Source organism: Gopherus flavomarginatus, chromosome 1 (genome assembly GCF_025201925.1).
Source record: "Gopherus flavomarginatus isolate rGopFla2 chromosome 1, rGopFla2.mat.asm, whole genome shotgun sequence".
Classification (NCBI taxonomy): Eukaryota; Metazoa; Chordata; order Testudines; family Testudinidae; genus Gopherus; species Gopherus flavomarginatus.
Genome location: NC_066617.1, coordinates 218,331,146 through 218,355,206, shown reverse-complemented (window position 1 = coordinate 218,355,206; position 24,061 = coordinate 218,331,146). Strand labels below are relative to the sequence as shown.

The 24,061-nt window shown below is 38.6% G+C and overlaps 1 protein-coding gene across 10 annotated transcripts in view; it reads right to left on the bottom strand.

Moving 5' to 3' along the window:
* The window catches only part of DMD (dystrophin), a 2,125,007-nt gene that overhangs the window by 1,945,758 nt on the left and 155,188 nt on the right, over positions 1–24,061 (bottom strand). For 7 of the 10 annotated variants that reach the window (XM_050936429.1, XM_050936433.1, XM_050936431.1 and 4 more), the window contains exon 1: positions 2,833–2,972. The exons of 2 other annotated variants lie outside the window; for them this stretch is intronic. In XM_050936429.1, the coding sequence (XP_050792386.1) occupies positions 2,833–2,929 (97 nt within the window). In that variant the 5' untranslated portion in view covers positions 2,930–2,972. Of the gene's footprint in view, positions 1–2,832; positions 2,976–24,061 lie in introns of those variants that run through there. One more of the 10 variants, XM_050936440.1, reaches the window with a different exon arrangement.

The window sequence follows — 24,061 nt, the reverse complement described above, 5'->3', positions numbered from 1 at the left end:
CTTCCCTAAATCTCTTTTGGTAACAAATCAAAATTAAGCAGCTATGTATCAGCGATGTGTGCACCGCTAGACTGCACATGTACTACCGCTTATAAAGGTACACACCCTCGCCACAAATTTCTGATCTGGTATAAGATTTCTTTCAGAGCCATTTATGTACCACTACATTTGGGAGTGTTTGGGTCTAGGTTTTTTAATCAGGCCAATATCTACACCTAACATGGCAGCTGCATGAGTAAATTTGAATTAGAAAGGCCTGGTGGAGATAGGGAGACTTGTGTGAATGAAGAGAAAAAAGTTTGAGCACCAGACTAAAGTCAGATAAACAGACAGTAAAATTTCAGCAAGTCTCTACTGAGAGAGAATCTATTTGGTCCTATTGTTACTTCTCTTCTTTTATTTCATTATTCGTGCTGCCCCACTCTCTCTGGTCAAAGGAGAAATTTTAAAAGTGTATGTGTGTTCATCAGTGTCTCGTAAAATAATAAAAAGGAATGGACTAATTGCTCCCTTTAATCCCAACAGTGCTTGGATTTCATGATTTAAGTCTTACACTTCAAGCTGGATGTGATTATTTTTAACAATTATGATGATCACTATCAAAGTGAGCTTGCTCACTAGGCAGGTTTCCCCAGAGCCTTGCATGGTAGTTCTCTAAATAATCAACTGGTAGCTCCACCTAGTGTCTTTTTAATTCACCAGTGAAACAAAACGCTAAAAGTAGTCACTATTGACAAAACATAAGCAAACCATAAAAACACTATTTTCAGCTGGACAGTAGCCACAAATGGCATCCTATTAGGATATCTTCATTAAAGGCAAAACCATATTCTGTTACTATCATGTGATCAGAGCCAGCCAGCATTCCTCCAACAAGGAGCAAGTAATGGCTTCAGCACTGTAAATATAATATATTCAGTGTGAAAACAGTTTTGCTGCTATCCTGAAAAGGTGAATGGTGCTTAAATTGTTTAGATGGGAAACACATTCTACTATATTTAAAATTAACTACACAGAAAATTACCCTTAAGCCTGACAGAGCTTTTCTGGAACAGCATGACAGTGAAGTTTTAGAATCACTGAACAATTGTGACCATATAAACAGGAAATTAATTTTGGCCACACAGAGAAGTGCTTCTCTTCTCCCAATGGTTAATTTAAAATGTCTCTCTAATGTCATCGAAGAAGACAAATGATCAACTATCCAGCAGTCTATTAGTTTTACTAATCTTTCTCTCAAAAACTTTTTAAAGGCTGGTTTACCACTATGTATCTGGAGATTATCTTGCCCCTTCAACCAACAGAAGTTGATCCAATAAACAAGATTACGTCACTTGTTTCTCTCATGTATTTTGAAGCATTTATCTTTTTAAAATAGCTATAGCTCCACTCAGGTTAGTAACAGTTTTAAACTAAACTATAAGCTATTCAAGGTAAAGTTAGAACACACTAATATAAAGTATGCAAAAAACATATTTTATATGTAGTACTTTGAACGAGAATATCTAATATGGGGGAGGGGAAAGTTTAAAGAGAGCATATTGTATCCTAAACTGAGCAAATTAATTTAGCATCATCTTATTTTATGGGCTATTAAATTTGCTACTGTACCTAAGGAAAAAAAATCCTAGTTCTTGTTTACACTCGCAAAACACAACTTTTACTTATTATTCCCAGAACAATCTACTCCAATATAGTTGACACCTGTTTTAAACAACCACCTGTTCTAAACTGCTGGGGAGGGGAGGGGGAGTGTTTCACCCTAGTGGTGATAAAATATATTTCAGTATATAGAGTATGTACTTAACTCTCTCTCTGTCATGATGAGCGGGGGACGAGGGGGAAGGTGTTTACAAGGAAATTATATGCATTATATGCAAAGCAGCTTTAAATAACCTCAAACTTTCTTTTCACAGTCAGTTGAAACTTATGCTTATGACTCATCTATTTTAAAAGTATTTACAACTGCAGTCCCATGACTGTATAAAAACATAATGCAGCATAGAAAATGAGTTTAATAAAATGCATAAGAGAATACTCTCTAATGTTTCAAAAATAAAAGAACACTCTAATTTTCAATAATTTAGCAGTTGCTATCATTCCTCATTAAAAGCTTTCAAAATCCTATCTGAAACAAGCTGATACAGAGAAATTAAGAGCAGTAATCAAGCGAGAAACGATAGACCAGCTGGGTAGATATCAAGTTGGCAAAATGCGAATACAGTTCAATAGCAGAAACAGATGCTGGAGTTGTTGAAAAACCCTGCAGGAGATACTGATGTATTTTTATTATATAATACTGAACAACTGAATGAAAGTCAAGGGCTAAAAACTGATAAGAAGAAAAAAAAATTGCCAGAAAAAAACTAACTATAAAATAGAAACCTGCAATATTTTTTTCATTATATCAAAACATTCAATATATGCACCTTCATTTCCTCAGTATTGGTGAATATGCCAATATATCAATTAGAGCTTGCTACTGAATTATATGGAGCCTTTGTCAGGGGTAGATTTAGTGTGTGTTTGTTTCTATCTACCTGAAGCTGCACAGACTCTTAGGAAATACTTTATTCTGTAATCTCATCCTAACATAATGCTCTCTTTCAGGCAAGTGGCTCCCTGAGGTTGGAGGAAAGCACACACATGGAAACGTTACACAAGCATAAATGCAATTCAAAGATCTATTTTGCAAAAGAAACATTGTTTTCAGAGTTTCAAGACCTCAGCAACAAATCCTCTGCCATCAGCTGCAGCTTGTCCTAACGTATGCTTTGTCACGGTCAGTTTCAAATTACATTCATAATGATGCAATGGCTTTGATAATCCTACCTTCCATGCCAGCTGCTTTCCTTGTCACTCCATCATGCCAATAAGTTGGCTGCTGTAACAAATCAAGATAGTGCAAAACAGCATCTTTTCCCTGCATCTGTCATCTTCCTGAAAGCATTCTCTTACTGCCGACTGCTGGGAACCAGAAAGTCTATTTGAATTCCAACAGCTCCCCTTTCGCATGATTCAAGTTAGGTTAGGTGGGCATGCCTAACATGATTCTTTCCGTCATTTATTATGCAGCTGCTACACCGTCGGTGTGGTAACCACTCTGACTTTATCTGATACGTCAGTCTCACAGATCTGTACCTCGGTGCAAACACACGAGCCGTAGCAGCATCTTGCATTTAATGAGCATTCTCCCTGGCTAAAAACTGTGTATCTGCAAATCAGTTTCAAATCCTAGTGTTGACATTGTCCTCTAATGCTAATGTAAAGGTTTAGGCTTTTTTTCTTTTTTTTTAATTTTTGTCCTTTTTGTTACTTCCTTTCAGAAAGCACTATTTCTCTCCTGCACACTCTCAAATTAGTCATACTTCAGTTAAATGTTTGCTGATTTGTCTGAAACTACACAGCACCTTTACAGTGAAACTCTATGCTCTAAAGATACTTTTAAAATAATAGCACTGTTTATTCAGGTTCTCAACTCTGCTTCACTATAGGGATGGGTTTTACAGCATGCATCTCAGCAAATTATATTCACATCTCTTCATTCTATTGAATGGCTCACTAATGAGGGTCTGGTGGATTTGTAAGCAAATTTGTCTACGTCAACCTGTAGGTGACTTTTGTGTTTGATTTTTATGCATTTTAGCAGAAGACAGTTCTCACAATTCTGTGTTACTAGCATCTTAGTATCCTTAAAGTGATACTGTACTGCAGTTAAAATAAGTCAACACAAGCTGATCAGTTTCATTCACCAGTCTGTAAAAGGCATTCCACAATGATTAAAGTTCACTTATCCAATTGTGAGGGTCTTGTGAATAAAAGGAGATGGGATTTGTTTTGTTGTCTTTTAGTTAGAATATCTTGGATGGGGGGAAAACATGCATGCATCACTGATTTTAAAAATAACTTTAATAGACATTGACATATACACATCAATCATCTACCAAATTTCATTAACTGTGTCTCATCCCACTACTTTTGTCTGAGAGTCATTGGAATTCAGAACCCAAGTGTTTTAAGTTTAGTGCATCTGCTTGTCAGTAACTGAATTAAAGAATAAACCTGTACGGAAAGTGTGAATGTTGAAATCAGAAAAAAAGTGACATTTTAAAAGAACACAAAAACAACTGGCCGAAACTATTAGTCACATAAGTGAAGCAGAAGGTAATATGGGGAGAGCCATTCTTAGGGAAAGGTTTTGTTTGCCCCTTTTACATGTGGTAGGGTAGGATAGGTGTTGGGGGAGAGCAAAGAGGAATCTGTGGAGCCTTCCCCTGCTCTCCAGACAACCATGTAGCAGTGTTAACAACTCACAATTTTATTTCAAGACTCAGAATATTTGTTGGTTTTTTTTAAATCCCAACTCCTTAAGTCAAACAATACATGAGAATCTCAGCTTTCTTTTTTTAAAAACTAAGTTTCTTGTCTGCAGTCATGAGGACTAAAGGCTGAAAATATGCCCCTAATTGTACTCTAAGCAGAGGTGGGCAAACTTTTTGGCCTGAGGGCCACATCTAGGTATGGAAATTGTATGGCAGGCCATGAATGCTCATGAAATTGGGGGCTGGGGTATGGGAGAGGGTGAGGGCTCCAGCTGGGGGTGCAGGCTCAGAGCTAGGGCTGGGGATGAGCAGTTGGGGTTGCAGGAGGGTGCTCTGGGCTGGGACCAAGGGGTTCGGAGGGTAGGAGGAGGATCAGGGCTGGGGCAGGAAGTTGGGGTGTGGAAGGCAGCCAGGGGTGCAGGCTCCAGGTGGTGCTTACCTCAAGCAGCTCCCAGAAGCAGTGTCATGTCCCCCTTTCGGCTCCTATGTGCAGGTGCCACCCATGTAGCTCCCACTGGCAGCACCTGCGCATAGGAGCCGAAGGAGGGACATGCTGCTGCTTCCAGGAGTCGCATGGAGTAGGGAAGCCCCAGACCCCACTCCCCGGTGGGAGCTCAAGGGTCAGATTAAAACGTCTGGAGGGCCGTATGCAGTTCCTGGGCCGTAGTTTGCCCATCCCTGTTCTAAGGGCTCAGAAATCAGAAAGCAAATAGAAAGATTTCCCGATTTTTTAAATCTCATGATTTTTAAGGCACTTCTGTGATTGTTTTTAGGCCTGTTTCATGCTATTTGAATATTTGGGGTTGGCAGTACTCTTTTAGTGTCAGGTGCAACTGCGAGAACTGCTCCCTCCCAAAGAGAGTAAGGACATAATAATAAAATAATAATAATAATGTTACATTGTATTACATACATATATTATGTCTTCACCCAAACCCCCATGCACTGGCTAGCATAGGTGGCCACCCACACAGCAGGGAGCATGGCACAAAGCCTCAGTATGCCTGGGAGCTCCAAGAGGCATTTTGTCTCCTGGAGGCAGGCTACCTCTAAGTGTTCCTTAGAGCTGCTATGGACATGGTTAAATGGCACAATCTACACCTGAATGAGCTAACGTAACATGATGTCGTTTACCTCAGGTACAATATTTCTGGTGCACTAGGAATAAAACGTCCTTTTAGAAATTTCATGTAAATAAGGCAGAATTGCTACATCTGCTCCCCTGTCTGATTAGCTATCAACAAGCTAATTTTGCATTCAAGGCAACAGTCAGTCCTATCATACAGTTGCAAAGTGCACAGCTACGAAGTGCCTAGCTGAAAATATTGTCAGTTCCTTTTTGTTCACTGTTCAAGTCATTTCAGAAGTGAAACAAGCCAGACAATAAATGAAGACTGACTTTGAAATCCCTATAAATTTAAAATACCTAAAAGGACATGCTTAATCTGTCATACATCTACCTGCATCACAATTTTCAAGCCATGAAGACAGCAACATGGAATTTATATGTTATTTCACAAAAGAATAGTTTGAGCCCACAGATCACATAGCTTGGAATTTAAAGAGCATACTGTTTTCAGTGATAAAATACCCAGTAACTCACTGTAGGCTGATTTATATTTGAGTGAATTTTAAACAATGTGAGATTACAAATGCCAGGACCCCTTTCCCCTGTGGAAAACCACCATTTTAAGTCTTATATGCTAAGGAAGCTCAAAGAAAAAAATGTCATTAAACCCATCTGAGAGAACTGTAAAAATCTCTTGGAAAAGGCACTCTTTACTTCATAGTTTTGAGAATCTTGTTGACTCAATAGCTATGATTCAGGGGAAAATAGCCTTCAAAATCCGATAATTTAATAAGTGAAACCAGTATGAGTTATTTAGCATTCAGACTAATAAACAAGAATAGCAGCTGATTTTTGTCCATACCTGAATGCTGTCTAGAAATATATTTTTTTCTTAGAAGGAAACATACTTAGGGCTTGATTCTGTAACTGAATTCAGTGCCAGTGCAGATGGCAAACAGGTATAGGAACCTGCCCATATGGGGATCCATTTGCCTTAGTGGGAAATTTCACATATTGCATGTCAAGCTCTGATCCCTATTCAGTGTGCTACTTGCACAACACAATTAGAGGATTTTTTTTTCAAAGGGCAAGATACATTAGGTTATTGCTACCCCTAAATTAACCCTTTCGTTATATTTAACAGGGCTAAACATATTTGTCTTGCTCCCGCTCTAATACAGAGAAGCATCCTGTGAATCTGCATTCACTACCTTTACCCCCAATAGTGCGTTGCTATTTTCATTTAAAATAGAGCAGTCTCCACAGGAAGAATAAAATGTAAATAAATGACAGATAGGAAGTAGTGACCTAGTGGAATTTGTGACAGAGAGACCCATTGGTGGCAACTGGCAAAGGGTGCACTGTTCCTTACAAGCAATTCCTGTCTCAGAACTGATGAATGCACTACATCTAATCAGGGAGTCAAACAAGTATTGATTTTGGTTTAGTTTAGGTTTGGGATCAGTTACATTAAGTGTGTTCATGTTCAATTCTGGTTCAAGCATCAAAAAAATAACAGTTGGTTATGGTTTGAACTGGTTCAAATCAAATGTCAGTTTTATTGAAAGTAAATTAAAAAGAGAGAGCTGGCACTTAACATTGAAACTATTTTGATGTTTGACCATTTCCTTAGTTTTTATCTTTAACTTTATCTGAGTTTTCTTAGTGTTTTTGTGTTGTCAAATACAATTAGTTTTTAAAGGAACAAGTTGGTTGATTGAATTAAAAAACCATGTTCTAATATTTGCTGTATCACATTGGACCCCTCAGATGGGAGGATAAGTTTGAGTTTGGGACATGGTTCCTGCCCCAAGTAGGGCCACTGCAGGAAAGAGTTGCCCAGGGCATTGGAGAGAGGTGGGAGAAGGTCTGTCTAAGGGGGAGAAGTGTTGGGGAACCATTACCTTCTCCCTTGGGTTCCTTTGAGTTATTGTTAACTTCTAGGACCACGGAGCATTATTCTTTCCCCAGGGGAGTCTCAGACATGTTCCATCTCTAGGGCTCCCTGCAGCCTCATGTGCAGGCAGCTCCTGAGCATCTCCTCTCTCTTCTTCTGTTCTCATTATACTGGGGCAGGGTATTTATCCATGACGGGTAGCACCTGAGGTCTCTACTGAAAGTTTGTAACTTATCAACACTCACGGTGTGATGTGTGTATGGATCCTATTTAAGGAATAATGTAACTATATTGAAAATTATATCCTTATGGCCTTAGAGTGAAAGTCACCAGGGAATAATGACGATGGTCCATTCAAGCAACCCCTCCCTGACTAGCCAATTACATAATGTATGGCTCAACTGTGTACCTGTGCATCAACCCAGAAAAGACAAACCATAAGCATCAAAACCACTTTGAGGTAAAAAAAGATTATTATAACAGATGGGGGAATCACTCTGTCTTCGAATAAAGACAAGAGGCTGATGCAGTATATCACAGGGTGGAAAAAGATACTCTAGATCCATTCACTGAGTGGACATCTTGTTGAGCAGGAGTGTTTCATGAATGATTTGATCCTGGTTACTGGGAAGCCAGACAGGCTGCAACAAATTGGACTTTGGGGGGAAAATCTATTTTATTAAAGAGGATAATTTTACGCCCTAAGTTTGTGTTGTATGATTTTATTTATATTGTAATCATCAGTTGTGTTTCCATCAGTCTCTCTGTTGTTTCTAGTGGAACTTCTGTTCTTTCTTAAATCAACCTCCTTACCTCCTTTTGCTTTATTACAAGTGCTGTGTGTTATACAAGAGCAGTGATTTATGGAAAAACAGGGGCACACTGTTCCTTTGGTAGCAGAGAATCTGGGATTTCTGAGTAGCCAGGGGCAAGGGCTGGATATCACAGGGAAATGCTTTTAGGGGACTGAAGTGCAGCTCTTGTTAACCTGCAAGGCAAAGACAGGGCTGGCATAGCATGGAGAAGAGTGCTTTAGTGGCTGAAAATCCAGTCGTGTCAGGAAGCTGACACCAAATTACCACCAGCAAGACTCCCTCTCTCTGGAGGCAGGGGATAACAAGGTGACTCATAGTCCTGGGTACTTTGAGAACCATAATAAAATTCCAGTTAGAACGGTACTGACCTGAATAGGTCTCAGCAATTCAAATCCATTTATAACTTGCTCTGTAGCCAAGAAGTGATGAGGGAAAGTGGTCTGTCTCCTGCCATACAATGTGAAGCTCACAGTGCAGAAATGTGTGTACATTTTCATCTTTGCACTGCTAAAGCAGCTAATCAGATTATTTTGCTTGTTTGATTTTTTTTTTTTTTTGCTTGTTTTGGGAGCAATGGTAACTGAGAAATGCACCTTAAGAACTGATGTCACGGCTGTTCCTTGTTTCCCTCTTGGTGAGTACTAATAACTGATAAGGCAAAGGAGATAATGTGTCACTGAGAAACAAGTGAGCACACCAGCTTGGACCTTCAACTCCATATGCTCTGTCATGCACTGTCTCTAGTCTGGAAAAATAAAAGCTGATTTTATCTGGCAAAAGTTATTAGTTTATTCTTGCCAACATTTTCCCAAAGAAAAAGTCAAATTCTCATCTCCCTTCCCCACTTCCTTTCCCCCGCCAAAAAAATGGCACGGAAGCAAATGCTGAAAATGGTAAATTTGTACAACTATTTAAATATATTATATATATTTATATATATTTTAGTGCCAGCATTAATGGGGGGGGGGAGATTGCTATAATGAATCCTAAAAAGTAGTAACCAACTCAAATGGAAACAGCCTGATCGATTCAGAATTTGGGAAAATGCTCCATGAAGTTTCCCACAAAGTTAGAGCCATTAAACATTTTCCTCAAAAGACAATACCACAGTAGTTGGGTCAAGATGTTCTTCCAACAATTATAGCATATCCAGCTTTAGGTGTGCAACATTTCTGAAACATTTGGTGCAGAAGTATATGAGAAAGTGGGGAAACTGCTGGTGTTTATACCTGTGCTTCGATAAATTACGATCTCTATCCTATAATGTGGGCAGATTCTTTAAAGTCAGAGGATGACTGGCATCTTTAAGAGGGACTAGGGACCAATGCCTGTGGACTGATAGCCTGCTGCCAAATTGGGATTAGGGAAGTCACCTGGGCCTTATAAAGGGGGAATGCTTTAATATCTAGGCTGTGTGGACTTTTTAAGGGGGACTGAGTTAAGGGGAAACTGAGGCAGGACTCAGCAGCGCCACACTTGGCCAAAAGGAGATACTACAGGGCAAGGACACACTTTGATATAATCCTAACAACTTTTCTGGAACGCTGCATAGGTTCTGATCTTCTGGATCTGACTGCAGGATCAGGTCCCACATCTGGGCTGAAAGGGCCATTCCTTTAGTAAGTAACAATGATATGTACTGCTGGAATCAGAAGTAATCACTCTGATGGAACTATGGAAGTGTGAAGGAAGAACTGATACATTTTCTTTGTCTGGGCCATATAATGCAACAATTTTAGGAAACAAGATAGAAATAAACCTGTCTAAAATGTTCTTAATTAAATCCCATACCTTATGAAAACTGATTTCAGGGTGGTCTCCTCCTCCCAAACCGAACTTAAAACTCAGAACACATTTAGCTAAATATGTATTAGGGTTCGTGAACTTTTCAAGCAAGTCTGGACCATATTAAGCTTTAGCATCAAAAAGAACTAAAAAATATGGTTTTGCAAAGCTCTGTTACAACCAGGCTGACTATGATACTAAGCAATGATCTCCTGAGCACTCCAAGGGTTTTTATATTATAAGATATAATGTTATCCATTAAAGGTATTACCGGAACTGTTTTTGGTAAGAGCATCTGTGTTAGCAAGGTGCCGTATACTGAAAAGTGGATCTTCCATATCAGTTTAAATAATACTGAATGATATAGGCAACCGAGTATATTTACAAATGTGGGGAAGATAAAGTATTATCTCAAAGAAATGTTGAAGATATTGACTTTTTAAAGATGACCTCTGCTTATGCGTGCATATATACCAACACACACATTTATATGTGGCTCACACACTATCTCACAATACATAGAGTGAATTTCAACAGTAAGTGCTAATAATAATTGAAAATTTGGTTGTGTTAATTAAATTCTCAAAACATTTCAGGAAGGAGAATCCTAGCACAATGCTTCACTTGAGTTAGCACTCAGCAAATTAGTGACCCTGAACTTAGGATCTCTTCTGTCAGTTCACCTCTTTAAATGCATATAGTGTATGGCACTAGCACAGAATGGAACAATAGCTGAAGCTCTAAGGAACCTGAGATGCTAATTATGCTACAGCACTTCTTTGGTTCTCTTGCAATTCCCTTTGAATTACACATTGACTGGAGCTATTCAACACTCATCCTTCTTTTTTTTCTGGCTTTGACTTTTTGAATACAGATATTGGTCAGCAGTGCTAGGATTTAAACATTATTTACTGATATAAGCATATTAATTTGTTCATGCTTATAGCTGTAACCTGTGTATAGATGCAGCTGATGCATAGAAGATGAAACAGTAAAAGAAAAAAACAGCAGTACACTCCACAGGTCACGTTCTGCTCTTATTTACACCTGTATAAAAATAGTGTATTCAAATATATTTTTTAGCTCAAGAAAGAAAACATACTGTAGTACCCTATAAAATCCTTCACATCAATCCCTATTTGCACCAAATCAAATACAATATTGCTTTCAAGTATTTATTTTGTGGAGGCTTCTCTTATTGTAATGTATTACCACAGTCTACTTTAATATAGTGTCAGAGGGCATCTATTGCTATTCCATTTTTCTATTAGCTTAGAATATAACTCACTACATATTTGGATGGGCTTTCTTGCATTTTCTCATCAATTTTAACAATGTGTTACAGTTATTTATATAACTGTAGATGAAATTATTTTTCATTTATGGCAGACTTTACTAATTCACTTAATACAGGTTCAATTTTGTCTTTATGATAATTTTTCTCCCCTTAATCATGCGCTAAATGAGGTAGTTCATCTTTGTTTCTGACAAATATTATTACAAAAAATCTAAATGAATTGGATAGATTATTTCTAATGAAAATGAGACCTCCTTGCATTGGTCAATATTTTCAAAAAATGACCAGTCAATTTTGGCTGCCTAATTTGAGATACTTTAGCAGGGCTTATTTTCAGAGGGTGAGTAGTTAGTTCTTCTGAAGAATGAAGCCCCATTAAAGTGTTTCAAGCTGGGCACCTAAAAATTGAGACACTGAAAAAAACAATCACCAGTCACTTTTGAAAATCTTGGTCAAGTACTGTAAAATCATCTTCTACAGATTGAAGACCCAGAAGTGCTAAACATATAGAAAACAGAGAAAAAAATCCCATAATGCACTGAAAATGCAAATTCAAGAACCTGGTCATATATTACCAGTTCCAAGGTGCATGCTGAATGCATACACAATGCAAGTTCTATGCACAGAGTTTCAGGAGCTGACCATCTTTCTGGATCAACTTTCTATGTTTTAGAGGCACTGAAACTACTACAGAATCCCTGAAACATATATATTTGCATTAGAACATTACACGATTCATTCTGTGTTGATGGTCTAACACTCCAAGATGGACTTACTTCCAGGCAACAAGTTAATCTTCTTTGGGAGGTCACTGGTGGGGCTCTTACACACAATGGGATGGGTGTGGGAGCCCTTTTCTTGGTTTCTTCCTTTGTCAGTGGAAACTACACATCCACATGGAATTAGATTAGCATGCATGTATCATATGCATGTTCCACATCTTACACTTGTGTTGCTGAGGAATCTAATTATTTTTTAAATGTTAAAGTTGGGGATTTAATGCCATAATGGCTTTTACCTTCCATTTCAGTAAACTAGAATTACAGCTGTAACTACCCACCACTTTCAGTAGTTTTATTTGCGCTTGGAATGGAATGGGCATAGCATATGTCCCAGAGTTTAATTCTGAGTATATATGGATTTTGCATTTGTGCATCACCATAGCAGACACAGACTTACCAGTGCAAATCAGTATTGCCATCCTGCAATACCATGTTATTCTAATCCTGAGTCCTTCCTGCTTGGACATTACTAATTTTGTGATAATATGCATTCAACAAGAACTAGAGACCAAACAACTCATATCATCTGAAAATGAACATGTACAAAAGCAGACTTTCATTTTTACGTCAAACAATAAAAATTCAGTTCACAATGAGAATGATCCCACCACTTCATCAGTCCTTTGTTTTGGAATCACCACTTATTTAGTATTCAAATTCATGTCCCATAGAGCTTGTATGTTCATATTGTTATGTTATTTATATCAGAAAAGGTAAATGAAGAGACTACATTGATAGACAAAGTTATTTTATATAAATTATTGCAGGACAACAGTTTCTGTGTCTGGGGTGAGAGGTTGTTTACACTTCTTGGGCTTGATTCTCATCTTACTTAAACTTCTTTTTATACCAGTGGAACTGCTTTAATTTGTATCAGAGGCGTAGCCATGTTAGTCTGGATCTGTAAAAGCAGCAAAGAATCCTGTGGCACCTTATAGACTAACAGATGTTTTGGAGCATGAGCTTTCGTGGGTGAATACCCACTTCGTCGGATACATGCATCCAAAAGGTCATGCTCCAAAAGCTCATGCTCCAAAACGTCTGTTAGTCTATAAGGTGCCACAGGATTCTTTGCTGCTTTAATTTGAGTGGAGTTACACAAGCGTAAGAGAAGGAAGAATCAGACCTTGTGTTTTTCACGTTGAATCTTTGCCCCATATTTTTGCCTTGGCTGGCTGCGCAGTGTGTTCACAACAATTCCTAGATTTCATTTCAGAAGACACTCAGCACTTTTGAGGCCAGATTTACAGCTGGCATGAACTGGCCTGGCTCCATTGGAGCTATACCCAATTGCCACAGCTGAGGATTTGGGCCTTCATGTTTTGTTCACGTAATGGATGTGAAGAGGACAATCTTCCCTAAGCCATCCAAAGAACATACTGTGAAAGAAAATAATCCCATTACCATTGCATGAGACTTCATGAGTGTTGATATTACTTCATTCCTAGAAGTCCTTACCAAAAAAAGAAAAAGAATAAAAAATGATTATTTCCACCACAATAACAACTATCAGCAACTTTCTTTAGCTTCATTCTCTTTGTTAATAAACTAATACAAATTTACCAGTTGGCTTTGGCTTCAGTACTATTATAAGAGTTCAGACAGAGTTGTTGTGAACCACTGCTGTAGGCCAGAAAAGCACACTGGTAAGACAAGTCCTAGCACATGTCATATACATTATTTATTTAAATAATCACATCACAGTGTTAGATGTAATATTATGATGGTTTTCACCACATTTGAAATGTGCTTGATGATATCGGAGAATAAATGGCATTCAGTGAACAGGTTGGAAGCTGCCAAACCTCACACTCACTTGAGTTTTAAAAGTTTCCACAATGTAGCCAAGGAGATAAATTGCAACATGATAATTCAGGCGAATTACATATATTGGTTAGGGATTATCATCCTTTTTGCTCCATGTCTATCCTTCCTTCCCAAAGTTTTACTTCGGGCCCAAGATGTAAAAGACGGGAGGTAGTATACAAAATTTTCCAGACCTCAAATTAGAAAGGTCAAAGCAGAGATTCAATTATTGCAATGGAGGCTGAATGTTGCTCAAAAATGTGTTAGAACAACAAAAAATGGAGCAGCTGTTACATACAGAAGTAGTGAGTGTAATGAGACTACCTGTTGTTCCCTTAGCAGTTAATGACTAATTTTTTCACTATTAAAAATTCAGGACACGTTCTGCTAAGTTTACAATATAGTATCACATCACTTGGTTCAAGCTCTAATTTAAATTACCAACAATTTTTATGCAAAATAATTCAGAATTTAATGACCTCATTATCATCAATAAACAATTACTTTGCAGATTTTCCGACAAGCCATGTCTTCATTAAATAAAAAAAGACAGTTCTTTTAAAAGTGATAGGCATCTGCATTAACCCTCAATCCAACAGGAATTGTATTCAGCGAGTGAGTCCCACAGTATACAATGCAAAAAACTGATCAGCAATTAAAAGCCTGCATGTATTTTGGAGCTGCTATATCAAGCTGAAAACACAGTCAGTCATACAAAAATAAATGTAATTAAAATTGTTCTAGAAAAATAAATGCCACAACTGCATGAATCGTAAAGGGTCCACTCTTCATATGATGGACTATATTCCTGTGTGTGTTTGTTAAGTCTGCTACAGCAAACATATTGGAGTCTGTTTTACAAGATACACAGCCATTAATTTATATCCTGAAGACTGGAATGCAGGATTGACCCTAAAGATTCTGGTCTAGAACCACAAATCTGTGTCTTATATATAAAATTTGTCCATAATCCCACTGATATCAATTGGGAATTGTGTGTGAATATTTAGGGAATAATATAGCATATAGGAAGGAAATTGTGAGCCCTCTAACAAAACAATGAGTGATCAATGTTTACTCCTCGTCCCTTTTGATATTGTAAAGCATGTGCTTTTCAGAGCTTTCTCATTTCTTTTTTAACAACATATTTTCTTGTTCTGCATTCACTTTCAGTGAAGCTTTATCTCCAGGCTTGTGCCATAAGCCACAAACCACATATCAAACTGGGCAAGCCAAGTCACGAAAAAGAAAGTTCATGTCCACTGTCACTGTGGAGTGAATATAGGTACTTTACCGATGATTATGAATCCCGCTCATGGTGGACCATGGAGGATAGAAGTCCAAAGGTGAATACTACTTCAATCAATAGAAATCCACCTTTTGCTCAAGTATTAACGGCTTGTGATACTGGAACAAAAAGTCCTGAGTCTATCCATGTTTCTATGCCACCATGAAATGATTACAACTACTTTTATGCGTGTGCTGTGCCTCTCACTGTAGTGTATGAGCATGTTGGGTTCCTCTCAATAGCTTTGTGATTCATCACACTTTAGAAAAAGCAGCATTCCGCTTCTGCCCTGGATGGTAACACTGGGCTAAACTATCAGTTAAAAAGATCCCTCTTGAAAAGCACAGAGAAACGACAGATAGACAGTCGAATCTTTACCACCACCTCTTGTGGTACCTCTCTTCCACAGTCTCCTCCTCTTTTGCAACTACCAAGAACTAAGTATTTTTCAGCACGAGTGCATGATAGTAGAAGCATCTGGTCTAGGGACAAAAATCTGAAGAGAAGGCAAAAGTAGGCTGCAAAGCAACACCTTCCTACCATGTCAAGTGGCAAAATGTTAAAAACAAAAAAAAAAGATAGCTACTGAACCATTTCTAGCACATCACAGTAGATGCATAAAAGATCATTTGAAGTCAATTAAGTGGCTCTAGATTTGGTCAGTGGATGTGGCTATATTAGGAATTAATCCTGCAAATTTCTGTAAGCCACAGACTGTGTCTATACATTAAGGCCTTGATCCTGCCATCAGATCCACACATCTGGATCCTTAAGACCACACAGAGCCTTACTGAGGTCACTGGGTTTTACACAGTTGAATTGAGCTGTTCTATGATTTACTGGCTGGGAGCAGAGTTTTAATGTAATTTTGTCTCATCACATTCACACAATTGCATCTGCTTTCATGGTTCTAGCTAAGAAGGGTATATTTAATTGCTTTTGTATCAGGGTTCGGGGGGGAGCGTTGGCAAATCTTTTCTCTCACTGTGTCAAACAGTGTTTCATGCTGTATCAAGTATCACTTTCAGTGATTACTCAAATGTGGAAACTTAAAATTTGTTGTATAGGAGCATTCATGTGAGCAAAACTTGGTTGCTTGAATATTCTTAGAAAGTAAAACACAAAAAAAGGTTTTACTATGGCTGAAGTAATTTCATTTAAAATAGTCAATAAAACAATCCTGGGAAAAAAATTGGGTATCTACCCATTCGAGGTCTATCCTTGGAACTTCATTTTCTAAGCCAGGTCATTTTAAATGAAGTTAAGACCATACCAGTTTTAAACAGTGATTAAATTCACCATACACTGTAGATTAGGTCTAAGAGAACAGCAGTGCCTACTAGTATATTCAGCTGGGGCTTTTGTACTGTACTCACTAGGAGCAAAAAAATAACTTCCTGCAGCAGCTGGTTATCCTTAGAAGCCTCCAGCTTGAGTACTGACTAGACTCCACTCATTTACAAAAAAATGATGTGCTGACAGACCAGGAGAGCATTTGACAGCAATGAGATATAGAAAGCCTTAAAGCCAGCAATCCACATTTAGCCTACCATTCCCAGATGACCTGCTTTTTAGTTGGCAATCTCAGGAAAAATATATTCTGATGAACATCATAAAAGACCTGCTGTTCCTTTCTTCTCCAGCTCCACTGACTATTAAAACACCAGTTGTTAGAGTAAACAGTTAAGAATTAGCAGCAGGTAGTAGAACGTACAACCAATCAACTGTGGACCTGAAGGAGAGTCAGAGATTTATTTAAGATTGAATGAGAGGCTGAAAAAAAAGTCTGATTCAACCAGTGAAAGTTTTATGAGGCAGGAATATTATAAGCAGGGTATCTCCACAGGCATTACTGTGAATCTCCTACAATTTACAGCTACTAGATGGAGTCTCAAAAATTAAACCTTCTAAATTAGTTACCAATAAAGAATCCACATTTGTCAACAGTTACTACAAAGCTGTCTCTGGAAATACCATACTATACCTTCTATATTTAGAAGATCTGAATAAAAGAATAGAATGAACTAACAGTTGGGCAAACTAGACAGACGACATTTAAATATTTCCTTATGCTGTTCATTGCACCTAATTGACAACAATGAACACAAAAAATACAGTGCCTTTTATATCTTGAATAAACATTTAATTTAGTTCTCATGAAAATTATACAATGGGAGCAACTTGCCAACATTACGTGTAATCTTTCGTTCTCTATAATCTCTTATTAACACTCCAGCTTTAAACTAAATCAAAGCAACATCTGCACTTAAATAGTTTAAAATCCCAAAGTAGCTTCTCAGCACGGTAATAAGAAAATATATTTTTCATATAAATGTGGCATTACACATCAATAAATGTCCCTTTTAATGGGTTTCAGGCCATATCATCTCTGTGTAATAATGATATGAAGATCTCAGTATATTCCGATGTGGAAAGGCTTTCTTTTATTTACATCTTGAAAATATCTCAACTGTGACTGTCATACTATAGATTACAAAGTAAAAAGCCCATTACTCACCACATCTTCTTCTTGTATTTCTTGAGAAACAGTGATAACATGATTGTTGGTTTAGGTCTTAAAATGTGTCTTCATTTCTATCATTACAGATGACTATTCAAAAAATGAGAGCACCACTTAGTACGTAAAACTGCCTCGTTAGTGGTATTAACTTGTCATTCAACTTAGCTCAGTGACTCATTTTCTTACTGTTAACTTCTAGCTCTCAACTTCCTAGATCATACACAACTGTCATTTTACAATGGGGCAAGGATTTCACCCAGTGTTATCCAACACGTTTACTCGTTAAGCTCACATGATAGCAAGAGCGCTTTTAATTTTAAAGTAGTAAGAGAAACTCAGCTTCACAGTAAACAAAAGCCATGTGACCCAGAGGGTCAGACTGTACTCTGGTCCTGTAACTGTGCAGAAGAGTGAAGGACAGTTTGACTTCCCACACCTTCACAGCTGCACAGAATGTACTCCAATTGGGGTTGGGTAGGGTCATTTTATGCCTGATACTCACTGACGTTAGGGTTGCCAACATTCTAAACACACAAAACCAAACACCCTGCCCTGCCCCTAATTCTAAGCCCCACCCCACTTGCTCCATCCCCCCTCCCTCTGTCGCTTACTCTCCCCCACCCTCACTCACTGTCACTAGGGCTAGGATACAGGCTTAGGGTGCAGGAAGGGGCTTCAGGCTGAGGCAGGGTTCGGGGGGATGAGGGGTATGGTTGGGGATGTGGGCTCTGGGGTGGAGCCAAGGATGCTGGGTTTGGGGTGCAGGAGTTGATGTAAGTGGGGTATTTGGGTTGGGGATGAGGGGGCTGGAGTGTTGGATAGGGTCCAGCAGGGGCTTCAGACTGGGGATGAGGGGTTTGGAGTGCAGGATGGGGCCCAAGGCTGGGGCACGAGTTTGGGTGCAGGATCTGGAAGGGATTTTGGATGTGGGAGGGGGTTCCGACCTGGGGCAGTGGGTTGAGGTAGGGAAGGGAGTTTGGGGTGCAGACTCCAGCTAGGCATCATTTACCTCAAGCAGCTCCTGGAAGTGGCTGGCATGTCTAGCTCTTAGGCGGAGACGTGGCCAGGCAGCTCCGCGCACTGCCCCCGTCTGCAGGTGCTGCCCCCACAGTTCCCACTGGCCACAGTTCCTGGCCAATGGGAACTGCAGAGCCAGTGCTCGGGGCATGGGCAGCTCACAGAGCCTCCCTACCTGTCCCTGTGCCTAGAAGCCAGACATGCCAGCCATTTCCGGGAGCCACCTGGAGCCGGGGCAGGCAGGGAATCTGCCTTAGCCCTGCTGTGCTGTCAACCAGACTTTTAATGGCCCGGTCAGGGGTACTAACTGGAGCCACCAGGGTCCCTTTTGGACCAGGCATTCTGGTCAAAAAATGAATGCTTGGCAACCCTGACATCTTCCAAAGGAGTAAGTGGAGCTATGGATTTATACCTATATGATCCAGCCAATTAAACTAGCTAAGCAAGAGGTGGGAGGGAATAGGCAGCTGCCCTAAAAGTGCTGAAGTATCTATTCCCTCCATGCTAAAGCAAAAAGGGAGCAGGGGAAGTCACACTTTCTTCCAGAAGCTTCTCCTGAGGTGGCACAACTGCACTCACCCCTTGCACAAGGCTGAACCTAAGGCTCAGTCTAGTGCAGATTATATGATCTGCACCAGCAGTTAAAGAGAAAATTGTGTGTGTGTGAAAACAACATGTGGCAGTGCAAACTCATAACACGCAAATACACATAAATACAAATGCATACACATATTGTAAGGGATTGCCTTACAGGCCATCAATACAACTGCCACAGCCAGAGAGTCATTACAGGTATTTGCAGGTTGGGAATTCAGCTGAAGTTACTTTGTGATGTACAGACTGTAGCAGATCTAGGCTGGTTGTCAAGCAGAGGTCAAATCAAATGTGACAGGACCGGTGATAGGAAGCAGTCTTGTATTTGACTATGGGTCTGTGTAGGATCACTGGACAGAGGCAAGAGAGCTGCTTCGCTAAGATAGGGTGGAAATGCCTAATACAAGGTTTAATCCAGAGGGAGTTGCCTATGTGCCCTTTGTTCCAAATGTGAAACTGATCTTCAAGGCCCTGAAAATCTGCTACTGATGGCAAAAGGACAACCAGTGAGATTAGAAAATGAACTAGCTAAGAAAGTAAATATAGTACACAGGTGGACATGACATAGATTTCTTTACTCCTTCCCATAAACATTCATCAAGCAGTCATGATGAACCCTCTATTGCCTGTTGAAAGCCATTCCGGAAGTTTTTGTTATTGGGACAAGTTCTGCCCTCATTTACACTTGTGTGACTTTAATGAAGTACAGTATTTTGTTAAAACCAGAAGTATTTACAGGACTAATTAACAATCAGTCATTTATTTAAGCAAAGTCTGTGATGTTTATTGATTCCCTCCTCTCTTTCTCAGCATACTGCAACCCGCTCCCATGACCTCACCCTTTGGAATACAAATTAGAAATACACCAAAATTTGATGGCCCCTGAAATGAGCATGCAGATTTACTGAAACATGAAATGCATGAGAGATTAGTTAACATAAAAATGACTGCATCAAAAGAAAGTTTATTCAGAGAGATACTCTAGCGGCAGTTCAGAGGCAGACTTATGACCAGCACTGACTGGGAAGTTCACTCACTGTATAGGATCTATATAGAGCTCCTACAAAACATCTTCCAAAGGTTGGTATTTGGGAGGAGACACTTAATTTATTAAGGGGAATAAATGGGAGTATTTAGTACCATACTATGGCATTTCAGTATATATTATCAGACTGTTTCTGGCTGTATTGACTACAAGGATTTTTTAAAGTAGTGGTAAAGGAAATGTTGAACAGAGACAAACATTAATCCATTCATTTTCCTTAATATTCACACAGGACCAGATGTTGAATTACTGACTGACTTCTTACTCAGGCAAAAAACTTTCATTGATTTCAATGGAAGTTTGCCAGAGTAAAGATCTGGGATGGGCAGATTGTGCCTTGTAAATTCTTATACAGCAAAGAAGAATGAGTTGGGTTTTTTTAAATGGATGCTCTCCACCTATTTGCACAACGTGTACAAAAGCTAAAATGAAGAACTATAAATTATAACTAAGATTTTCAAAAGTGACTAGAGATATTGGATACTTACATTTGCATGTGCCCAATTTAATTCACTTTTAAGGGGCCTAATTTCCCAGGGTCAGGAGCTCAGCACCTTCTGAAAATGTTGTCTGAAATTAGGACTTCCAAAACTGAGGCAACCAACATTACCAGTCACTTTTGAAAATTTTGTGTCATGCATTCCTAAAGGCATTTCCAAATTCATTGTTACACACATTTTTTTACTTAATACTGACTAGAAAATACTAAATCACTACAGCAACGCAGCTACATGAGATGAATGCTTCCTATGAGACACTGACCACCTTATTACATAAAGAACTAAATAACTATAAGTCAAAATTCATGTTAGAAATACAGATTTAAATTATTGTAACACATGTAACTTTGTAATATGCACAGTACAAACAGATCAGAATTGAAATGGATATACCTTTTACAAATTAAGAGTTTTATTTTATGCAAAAACAAACTCTACAATATGGATTTTTGGAGAGTACATTTCATATTTCAGAAAAACAGTTGATAGTTGAGGGAGGGGGAGTCTAAATAGTGCATTACTATTAGCTGGTTAAAAATTTTCTAATTTTGACCAAAAAAAAAGAGAGTTTTTATTAAAAGTGTGTCCCTTTAGCTACCAGATCTGTTTATCTATTTTAGATCATACGTTTATATTGATCCTTACTCCTACTCATTTTTGTATCAGAAAATCAATATAGCTTATTGTCTTAAAATGTATATCCATAACCTAACATCCATACAAGGCCCGGTGTGCCATTTAAGTCTTATGAGGGGATGAACTGGTTCAGAAAGTTTCTTTGAAGGCTTCTTGTAGTGGTATGAATTTCATCCTGTATGAGTGTAATGTAGATTAGAAAAGCCGCCATGTTTTTTTGCCATTAGAATAATTTCAAGTGCAGACATTATTGTACACTATATTTTACATTTTAATGGGTATTTCTATATTTCTTTTAAATGAACATTTGAAATTTAAGTTTAAAGAGTAGAATCCACTCACTTATGCTTCTCAAAAAAGTGACTGAGCCACTGAAAACAGATTTTACCCCAAGAGTCTTGCCTGTCCTTTCAAATTACATTTAAAGACTTTTTATAACTCTTACCTAACAGAGATACAGCAGTAGCAAAGCTATAATCCTGCTGCAAACATAACCATGACACCAGAAGGCAAACTGATTATATCTTATGAGAGCCACACTCCCATCTAAATGTATTCCAACAGCAGAGCTCAGTTAGACAAGTCCTGAGCCTGTTTTCCCTGTAATTCTCAGCAGGAATCAACCTAAGCAATACTCTGATGATCATACTTCTGCCGGATTACCTGCTATAGACAGCGCCTTTCTTTGCCTCCAGACAAAACAAAATAAATTATCACATTCTCAGAAAAGCAATTCCAAAGAGCTGACATATGAACTGTGTCTTTGTGGGAACGTGTGTGTTCCTAACCTTTTCATACATATAAATCAAGTTGTGTTGTGTGTGGTGTTTTGTTTTGTTTTTTAGCTATACAAACAAAAGGATAACAAGCTTCCAGCTATTTTAGCAACATTTCTATTTTGCTTTCCTTTATCCACACATGCTTTCTCCATTAGCATCCTCTATCCCCAACCTCTGTGGTTTATTTTCCAGAAATAACTTAAAGACTACACTGAGAGGATGCCTTGTTTAGTGGATTGGGCATGGGGTTTTGAACTAAGGAACTCCCAAATTCTAACCTCAATTCCAGCAAGAAACTGTTGTGCAGCCTTGAGCAAGTCACTCATGGGCAGATTATAAAGGTATTTAGGCATTACTCCACTCATTGCTGCAATGCCTAACTGATTTAGGAGCCAAGGTCTCAGCTTTAAAAATGATTTAAATTCCTAAGACCCTAAATCAGTTTGAAAATGGAAGTCGGTGCTTACGTGATTCCTTGCAGCTCCTACTGACTGATTGCACAGGCAATTGCAACTGCTCCACACATGCACAATTAGGACCTCAACCTTTCTGTCTCTCTGTTTCCCTAATGGATAAAATGGGCATAATTAAATAGGATTAGGATAATAATTTGAGATGAGGTACTTCAAGGTGGTCTTGCAACCCCCAAAACTGATTGAGCCTGAATTCCATCAAGTTAGCTTACACATTACAATGTGAAAATTTAAAACATAATGAGTTAGATTGTGCCTAGCTGTTACACAGGTGAATGTGACTGACCTCTTCCCACAAGTCACCGTAACTGTGCACAAGATACTCCTGCAGCACACAGAAAGGGACAGGGAAGTGCCAAACTTTACAAATGACCAGTCACTCATGAAGAGGGTAAGAGTGGGAGCTCAATACATTCCTGTCAGCACAGGAAGACATGGTGCCTCCTTGAGAAAGCATGCCTTTCAAGGCTTCCCTGGAGTAACACAGTTCTGCTCTACCCTTTTCCTCCCCTTCCCCAGCCCCCGCAACCCTGTAGAGAACTATGTCTTGGAGAGAGATAGTTAAACCCTAGATAAACACTTATTATTGTATTTTATTGGCTATTTTGCACCAGTGTTCTGTTTAGACATAGTTATCAAGAGAGAAAGACTGATACTTTTAAAACCCTCATCTAGAAAAAAAACTTGACAAAAACATAAAATGAATATTCCAGACAACTCATCTTAACATAACTACTATAAATCCATGTTATAACAATTTAGGCCATAAGTTTCTTTGGTCTGGGCACTGCAAAGTGAGGAAAAGTGTAGCAGTTTGATACAAATCAAGTCTTAAGAGCTTGAAGCCTAGCCAAAACCTCCTACTTGGTACGATCTCATTCCAGACTGCAACTGAAAAATGATGTTATGTAGATGATCTGCATAAATGAGGCTGGAATTGTGGGAGGAGTTAAGGAAAACGCTTGTCACATATGGGTATGAGACCTTGGAAAGAAAGTCTAAATTGCTACTAGAAATACATTATAGATTACTTATTCCCTAAAGCCATATGCTACAACTTGCTTTTGTATACAAAAGGCAAAAAAAATGTATTGCAAAAGTGTGCAGAAAAAGTTGACATAGCATTCCATAAGGATATTCAAAAAAATTTTAGTAGTAACTTAGAGCCTATATGCAATATACAGAGAAAATGGCACATGAAAATGAATAATGAAATTACAAGCTATGAAAGCCAACACAGCAGCCTCTTCAGAGCTTCTTCGTGGTCACTGAAACAACGGGTTGAATATCAGAAAAGGATATACATTACATGATAAATGTTATTTTTGATAAATAATTAAATTGAAAAAAAAGTGATAGCTAAAATTACTGCTGGTCACACAGTCCAAAACATTATTAACTGATTTAACTATTTGATGAACATAGCAAAGATCGA